Raw genomic sequence first — 8,288 nt, forward strand, 5'->3', positions numbered from 1 at the left:
ATCTGACGGTCTTTAATCGCTGAATCGGGCGGCCAGGCCTGGACCGGCCCAACTGTTGGGCCGGTGCGCCGGCGCCTAGCGTCGCCCTTTGCACAGTGCATTCTTTCCCCCCCAGTCCCCACAGCCGCCTCCCACACCCCCTCCTCCTTCCTTCCTTCCTCGCTTGTCACCCGCCACAGCTGCCGCACCCCTCCTCCATCTCTTTCCTCTCGCATCCTCCCGCGTCGGACGCCGCTAGGCTCCTCCCTGTCTCGTCTCGGCCCGACCCAGACGGATCCAGGGGTAGCAGAGAGGAGGAAGGGAGGTAGAACGACAGGGAAGGGGATGAATAGCAGAGAGGAGGAAGGGGGGTAGAGGAACGACGAGGAAGGGGATGGACAGGAGCTTCATGCCCAAAATCCAGTCGCCCCTGGCCGTGCCTACACGAGCAGCGCCGTGGGTAGATGCTTCCCCGCCCAACGAGGATGGCGAGGTAGGTGTTGACAAAGGCAGCCCGAGGCCGTCAGATTTGGCACCATCGCCGTTCTTTTGGTCGAGGCCGCTGTCGTTCACGTGCTCCTCCTCACCCCCACGGCTAGATGCTGGCGAGGCCAGCCTCCCCTCAAGCGCAGGTACTTCCCCGCTCCTTTCCGTGCTCTCTCTCTTCCCCTGATCTATCTCTGTTGTACACGGAAGCAAATTTGTCCAATTCTCAGTCTGGATTTAATGAAGAAAATTGCAGTTCATACAACGCCAATTATGGATATGGATCCATCTTGCTGCGCCGGATGAAGGGCTGGATGGAATAAGAATTGCTTCCTCTAGATATTATTCACAGAACCGCACTTCGTATAATTATAGTGTACATCTGTTCATGCTTAGCACTATTCGGTGTTTTACTGTTTGGTCACTGGTAGTTGTAGAGATTTCCAGGAAGATATAATCAGGAGGGACTATCTAATAGTCGCTAAAGTTTCTTCTAAACTCGCTCAAACTATTTCTAACCAGGAGAAACGATCTAATAGTTTCTAAGTATGCCTGTTAGATTTTTAGTTTAACTAAGTGAGGCTTGTCTTGTACAATGCACTTGCATCTCTGAACTCCTGCTAAAATTGTTTCACATTTTTCAACAGAGATTGGGTTGTGCTTACTTATACTTCGCTCTAAGCTATTCCTTCATAATTATCATGTATTTCATGTCAGATTATCTTCGTCTCTGGTGTTTCGCTGGCCATTGGGCTGAAGTCAACCGTACAGTTCTTCACAAAGCCCAAGAATCGCAAGGTCATATACATGTAACGATGCAGGCCTAAGAATTAGTCATGTATCCAAATTGTTCAGTTCCAGTTCAGTACTTCAATTATGAGCTAACAAGATCACCTGAATGTGCAGGGTTCGATTGCTTTCAGGGTCGTACTTTTCCTTGTCCTTATTGGCTGGCCTGTCTTCGGTATGATGGCAGATTCGTTTGGTTTTGCCCTGCTATTCAGGTTTGTAGATCCTCTATTATGCATTCATATGATCATCTGATGTCTGTTTTTCAGTGTGCATTAATAAATGGTAGAAACTTTTGGGTATTGTATCTGACTGGTACTGAATTTTCCACAGTAGGTTCTGGCCTACTGCTGCTGTTTACCTACAAAAAAAATCCACCATCGGTTGGATTTTCCAGCACCCTTATGTGACATATGTAAGATCATATTTGCGGCTTTGCTGTTGTTGAGCTGCGTAAATTTTCTTCAAGTCCAACCCAGTCTGGTCGCCACTTCATTTACATGATCTTGTTCTTGTGAGGGATTATTTTTTATGGATCTGAGCCCCCATTGTTCTTGCTGTTGTTTCCCACTCCTGTAATTAACCTTTACTAAGTAGTGTTAGGTCTTCAGCATAACACTGAATATTTAAGCTAATAAGGATACCATTAGATGACCGACCCTGTAATTAACTTTATTCAGTTTATGAACATATATGTACACTACAGAGCATAAAAATGGGAAAATACAAATATGATTGGTGGTTGGTTCACCACCTAAAAATTTGATCTACCAATTATGTTTTAGTGATTTCTACTTGAGCTAAAACCACGACAATAATTTTGGAATGGAGGGAGTACTTATTTGTTGTTGTATCTTTGATAGTTTGATAAAAATATCATGAAGGTTAAAGCGGGCGTGGTTTTGATATATTTTTGTTACAAGATATTAGATCGACTTTCTGGTTTGGAAATACTTATAATCGTTTTCTCCTAACTGCATCTGAGCCTACACTTTTGTAGACTACTCAGGATAGAGATGATATAAATGTGAGCAACAAAGTTATTTACTCGGGGATGCATTATATTCCAAGTTAACCTTTGCATTGAGAATATCATCCTATTTTTTATAGGAACAACTCGCTATCAGTGCATCACAATTTTGTGTGGTACGTTTGTTTTTACCTATTCCAGTTCTGAGCCTTACTTGTTCATATGGTTTCAATTGCCGTCTCTCATGTGACGTTGAGAAAATCACATGTATATGCGTATTTTTTTTCCTCTGTACCCTGATTTATCTTAGTCCTTATGTCAAAGATACTGGATGTAGTAACAGATCGACGTACTAACAAATGCAAAGAGAATGGACCTCCTCTTGATTAGCTCAAGAGGACCTGTATAGTGGCTTCATGTAATTTCTTGATTTCCCATAATGATTTCGCTGGCAATTTGTCAGTCTATTTCTAGCTGAAATTGCGTGTATATCTTATAAATTTACATTGCAACAAATTAATAAGGAGTATAGAAGCATTTGCATCTATCTAATATATTTTTATGGTTTGTTTCAAAAAGCTCAAGGTTAGATATGTACTGCTGTATGAGGCTATCATTAGGATGGAAGACAATTAATGTTAAAATATTGTTTGAATTTCCTTCTTTCTGTAAACAGCAATACAAGCTATGTTTGCGCCATGATTCTATTCCAATTTTTTTAACAACTGACAATTAACGACATATCAAATGTTCCGTATTGAAATGGATCATTTTGTCAGGTTGGGTTTAGTAGGTCATAATGGTTTTATTCTACGACAGGATTAATTTTGTTTATACTGTAACCTGTTCAAGGATTGACGAGTTTTCGAACCCTACGATCTTTGCACACTAAGGTTCGGCTGTGTTCTTTGTGAAATATACGTCCTGCAAGTCTCATGTGTCTTGCGTTGTTTTCGCTATCCAAGCTACAGGCTTTTGATATACTCAAAATGAGATTCTTTATATGGTGTTCGATTCCTCTTGCTATCACCACAACGGGAAATGTCTTATGGTGGCAATATGCTCTTCTATGCTATCTGATTGACTCTTTTTATTAGCATGGAGTATAAATTTTACTTCACTAAGATTAATTTCTGTTCACACTGTTCTGTATATAAAAAAGGATTGTTGTGCTTACAAGGTTTATGACATTTTGGCGAAACATTATTTAGTAAAAAAGTATGTAGAGGTGAACTTTAGAGGTGAAATGTTGTGGATGTTCTGACAGAGAGATGCTTGGACTAACTTTAGCGTCACACCTTACTCAATATCTGGTATTGGGTTCTACTAATTGTCAGCGCCTTAATTTTTGTTTTCCTCCCAATGCCATGTGATATTTACTGGACTATAATTCACATGCTTGCAAGTCGTCGTCGTCGTCGTCGTGTCTCTCTCTCTAACTGCCCCCCTCCCATCATCTTGGCTTGCAGGTCACCTCCGTGTCTCCCGCCAGTCCACGACATAGCTTGCAATCTAGGATGTTGCCAAGTTAACTTAGGATGGTAACCTACAATGTACAACCCAAGAGATCGACAGTGTTTATTATACTGTCATGCCTCTACTTCTGTGTTGCATATATAGCTGCTTGTATATCTAATTGGATTGTTCAGATTAGATACTTCTCTATGAAATTACTAATACATGAATTTTGTTTCTTTAGTTCTCTATGAAATCCATGTGATACTTCTCTGTTGTATACATGGCATGACAGTATAATTTCATAGAGAAGCTCACAAAATCTAATGCTTCTGATGTCAAATTCAGATCAAATTTATTAACTAGCTCATTCAGGTATTACAGCGGAAAACAACATTTGTTTTCTAGATTCAGTTTTTTGTAAAAATAGTCGGATGGCGATTATAATGAAATGTTGCATTTTTTATACAAATTGCTGGTACAATCTGCACCTGGCAAATAAATTTGAACCACTACCTATTTTATCAAGTAAAAACACCAGCATGTTGGTTGAGGTGCATGTATCGGTTGTAGCGAAGTTGTGCGTATAACAATGCATTGCTGACCATGGAGCACTCCAAGTCTTGAGGATATGTACGCCAACTTAGAGACTTACACATTGCCATTGGCTCCTATCGCCAAACTTAGAGACTTACACATTGCCATTGGCTCCTATCACCATGCAAGTGATCGATGCTTTAGTGTTGAACTATTGATTAATCCCTCTTTTTTCTTTAATCTATGTGATGGTGCCCCTTACCATATATACTTGTTAGGTGGATTCAGTTGAATGATGTATTAGGCATGCTTGATAGTTATAAAGCAAATGTCAAACGATTGCTATTGCTATTATAGAGATGCTTTGAACTATTGTTCATCTGCTATTCAATGTTTGATGCTCCTTCATTATTTATATACAGAAGGGCTAAAGCTCCAACCATACATGTTTGCTCAAACCTAAAGTTCGTAACTAATGAAAATATTTGAAAGCGATCATGATTTTAAAGGTACATATCTTTTTAAAAGCCAATGTATATTTTGCTCAAACACAAAGTCATTGAAAAATGCAAATGTTTCAATGCGAACATGATTTCAAGTGGGTCTCTGCAAACATGGTAGCAATTATTTTGTGCTATCAAATTAAAATGTGCATATACATCTCATTATAGAGAACAATCCAACATGCTACTTGTTAGAGAGGATTAAACCATGGATATTTTTCTCATCGCGCACATGGATTTAGCGTGTCTCTGCGCCATTTGGCGCAACGGGTCCACTAGTTCTATGTAATTCTTGTTCTAGTACTTGAGCACAAATTTCCTTCCCATCATTTTCATGAAAGACATTAAAAAGATGAAGCATATGAGGCACCCTTAATTACATTTTTTGTAGTTTTCTTTTATAAACTAAACTAGTGATAAAACAAGAAACTAAAAGATTCGATTGCAAGATCTAAAGATATACCTTCAAGCACTCACTTCCCCGGCAACGGCGCTAGAAAAGATCTTAATGTCTACTACACAACCTTCTTCTTGTAGACGTTGTTGGGCCTCCAAGTATAGAGGTTTGTAGGATAGTAGCAAATTTCCCTCAAGTGGATGACCTAAGGTTTATCAATTCGTGGGAGGCGTAGGATGAAGATGGTCTCTCTCAAACAACCCTGCAACCAAATAACAAAGAGTCTCTTGTGTCCCCAACACACCCCATACAATGGCAAATTGAATAGGTGCACTAGTTCGGCGAAGAGATGGTGACACGAGTGCAATATGGATGATAGATATAGGTTTTTGTAAACCTGGGCAAACATCGGGCCGGGCCGGGTTTCGGGACGAGCTTGCAAAAGCCCGACCTTCATATCTCAAGCCCGAGCCCGGCCCAAAGCCCGAAATACTCCCTGATTTCAAGCCCGAGCCCGGCCCGAAATCAAGCCCGAAGCCCGAAAGCCCGACCCGAACGCTATTTTTTAGTACGTGTATGTGCAAGCCTGGTCCGAAGCCTGAAAGCCCGGCCCAAAAAATAGAAAAAGAGAAGCCTGAGCCTGGCCCGAACTACCTTTCAGGCTGCAAAACAAAGCCTGAGCCCGGCCCAAGTGTCAAGCCCGGCCCGGCCCGGCCCGGGTTTTTCTGGCCGGGCTCGGGCCGGGTCGTCGGGCCGGGCTGCCCATGCCTGGGTTTAGGTTTTTGTAATCTGAAAATATAAAAACAGCAAGGTAACTAATGATAAAAGTGAGCACAAACGGTTTTGCAATGCTTCGAAATAAGGCCTAGGGTTCATACTTTCACTAGTGCAAGTTCTCTCAACAATAATAACATAATTAGATCATATAACAATCCCTCAACATGCAACAAAGAGTCACTCCAAAGTCACTAATAGCGGATAACAAACGAAGAGATTATTCTAGAGTACGAAACCACCTCAAATTTATCCTTTCTGATCGATCTATTCAATAGTCTGTAGTAAAATAACACGAAGCTATTCTTTCCGTTCGATCTATCCTAGAGTTTGTACTAGAATAACACCTCAAGACACAAATCAACCAAAACCCTAATGTCACCTAGATACTCCAATGTCACCTCAAGTATCCATGCGTATGATTATACGATATGCATCACATAATCTCAGATTCATCTATTCAACCAACACAAAGAACTTCAACGAGAGCCCCAAAGTTTCTACTGGAGAGTCAAGACAAAAACGTGTGCCAACCCCTATGCATAAGTTCACAAGGTCACTGAACCCGCAAGTTGATCACCAAAACACTACTAGGAAAAGGCCTACTAATGGCGCACTGGTTTTGCCTACTAATGGCGCATTACCAGTGTGCCATTAGTAGCACGCCACTAGTATATTTTACTAATGGCGCACCACTGGTGCGCCATTAGTATCTGGTATACTAATGGCGCACCAAGCAGTGCGCCATTAGTATGTTATACAATGCGCCATTAGTGTGCCTCCCGGGGGGCCATACCTAAGCATGTGCTTTGTCATACTAATGGCGCATGCTATGTTGATGCGCCATTAGTATCCTTTGGCATACTAATGACGCACCTGGTAGTGATGCGCCATTAGTATGAATATTTGTTTTTTTACTTTTCTGATTTTTGCACAGGTTACAAAATATATTATTGGACAGAATATAGACAGCACCACACAGCAACATCAGATTCATCGAATACAATAGAAGATTAGTCTCCGAATACAATTCATCATATTAGTCTCCGAATTCAAAAGACCGAACAAAGATAAAACATTACAAGTCTCAAGACCGCGAGTATCGAGTTTGTCTTCACATTACAAGTTGATATCGATCATCTAAACTACCATCACATAGAAGAGAGTTGTGGTCATCACGATGAGCATCATCGCGATCAAACTGGTCTTCATCCGGTTCCTCCAACGCTCCCTCCTCTCTCCCACTAGATAGCGGGCGTATCTAGATTCGGCCTCCGACCTAGTGGTGTACCCTTTGTAACTGTTACCGCTGAAACGGTGAACCTGTCTCCGACACTCCTCCCAGTCATCGTAGACTCCAGGAACCTTACCCTTGTACACGACATACGACGGCATCTCTATGCACAAGCCAAACAACAGACAATACATAAGCAATATGTAAGTATGCAACAAAAGGATTGGAAGAGAAAAGCAAGACATTAATAGCACGATTCATGGTCCTACTAATAAATAGCATCGATTACATCTAAGTTGAACGACTGTCCAAACCAAAGAGACATACGAATTCATTAAAGTTTAATTACAACATGAGCCAATCAATGTTTCAGAACTACACATCACTACTTTCGACTCGACTCATCGGACAGGAGCGTGGATGAAGCCGCCGTCTGTCGTGATGGTCATGAAATCGCGGTCGTTGTAACCCTGCATTTGTAGCATTCCATCTATCTCATTGTTGGACGGTTGATATCTGAGGAAGAACTGCCCCGACGTATGAAGGACATCTTGATGGATGATGTCCGCAAAGTCTGACTGGATGCGAAAGAATTTTTGTCTGAGGTCCGCGTCTTGGATTGCCGACAAGTTCGCGGCCCAATCTTTGAGATTATCTGGTAGCAGAAGTTGATGATGGTCCCTTACGATCGCCCGCATGTGATGGAGGGCGTAGTAGGCATCCTTCTGACCGCCAGGCGGCTGCTTGACGTAGCAGAACTTCGTATTGTGTGAGAACATGTGCTTGCCGTACTTACGAACAGTCCTGGTGAAGGTGCCTCCAGATTTGGCATAGCCGGGGAGAACATCATCAAGAACTTTCTTGACATTTGTGTAGTCTATCTTGGAGTTACGGTTCGGGTCGAAATACGTGGCCATGGAATATTTCGGGCTTAAGAGGATGAGTGTGCAATGTGTGTCACTGCACAGAACACGGAATGTTAGAAAAAAAAGAACGATCAAAATCTAAGAAATCATATGTTACGGGGCGGTTAAGGGATGACTTACTCGGGAAAGTAAGCCACAAGGAAGTTATCCTTATCTGGTTTGCCAGAATGACGCCTTCGAGGTGTGAACTCGCAACTTGGCGGTCCCCAACGCTGCTCAAGTGCTTGGCACGCATGTA

The 8,288-nt window shown here is 42.0% G+C and overlaps 1 protein-coding gene across 10 annotated transcripts; it reads left to right on the forward strand.

Moving 5' to 3' along the window:
- Window positions 1-104: 104 nt before the first annotated feature.
- Window positions 105-3,922, forward strand: LOC119290773 (vesicle transport protein GOT1-like). Of its 10 annotated transcripts, none has more exons than XM_037569418.1 (6): window positions 105-611; window positions 1,183-1,274; window positions 1,372-1,469; window positions 1,588-1,669; window positions 2,365-2,400; window positions 3,694-3,922. In XM_037569418.1, the coding sequence occupies exons 1-6, from the start codon at window positions 374-376 to the stop codon at window positions 3,754-3,756; spliced, it is 609 nt and encodes a 202-aa protein (XP_037425315.1). In that variant the 5' UTR covers window positions 105-373; the 3' UTR covers window positions 3,757-3,922. The 10 variants fall into 10 exon arrangements, 9 of the variants coding, with proteins under 9 accessions (XP_037425315.1, XP_037425320.1, XP_037425317.1 ...); XM_037569423.1 differs by having other exon boundaries at window positions 1,183-1,263; window positions 1,591-1,669; XR_005142052.1 differs by lacking the exon at window positions 1,588-1,669 and having other exon boundaries at window positions 1,183-1,263; window positions 2,255-2,400.
- Window positions 3,923-8,288: the final 4,366 nt, after the last annotated feature.

This window comes from Triticum dicoccoides, chromosome 4B (genome assembly GCF_002162155.2).
Source record: "Triticum dicoccoides isolate Atlit2015 ecotype Zavitan chromosome 4B, WEW_v2.0, whole genome shotgun sequence".
In the NCBI taxonomy this organism is placed as follows: domain Eukaryota; kingdom Viridiplantae; phylum Streptophyta; class Magnoliopsida; order Poales; family Poaceae; genus Triticum; species Triticum dicoccoides.

Coding starts and splice junctions, on each gene's coding strand:
- LOC119290773 (XM_037569416.1), top strand. CDS start 374: ATGGACAGGAGCTTCATGCCCAAAATCCAGTCGCCCCTGGCCGTGCCT. Junction 612..1,182: donor CAGCCTCCCCTCAAGCGCAG/GTACTTCCCCGC, acceptor ATTTCATGTCAG/ATTATCTTCGTCTCTGGTGT. Junction 1,470..2,364: donor GGTTTTGCCCTGCTATTCAG/GTTTGTAGATCC, acceptor TATTTTTTATAG/GAACAACTCGCTATCAGTGC.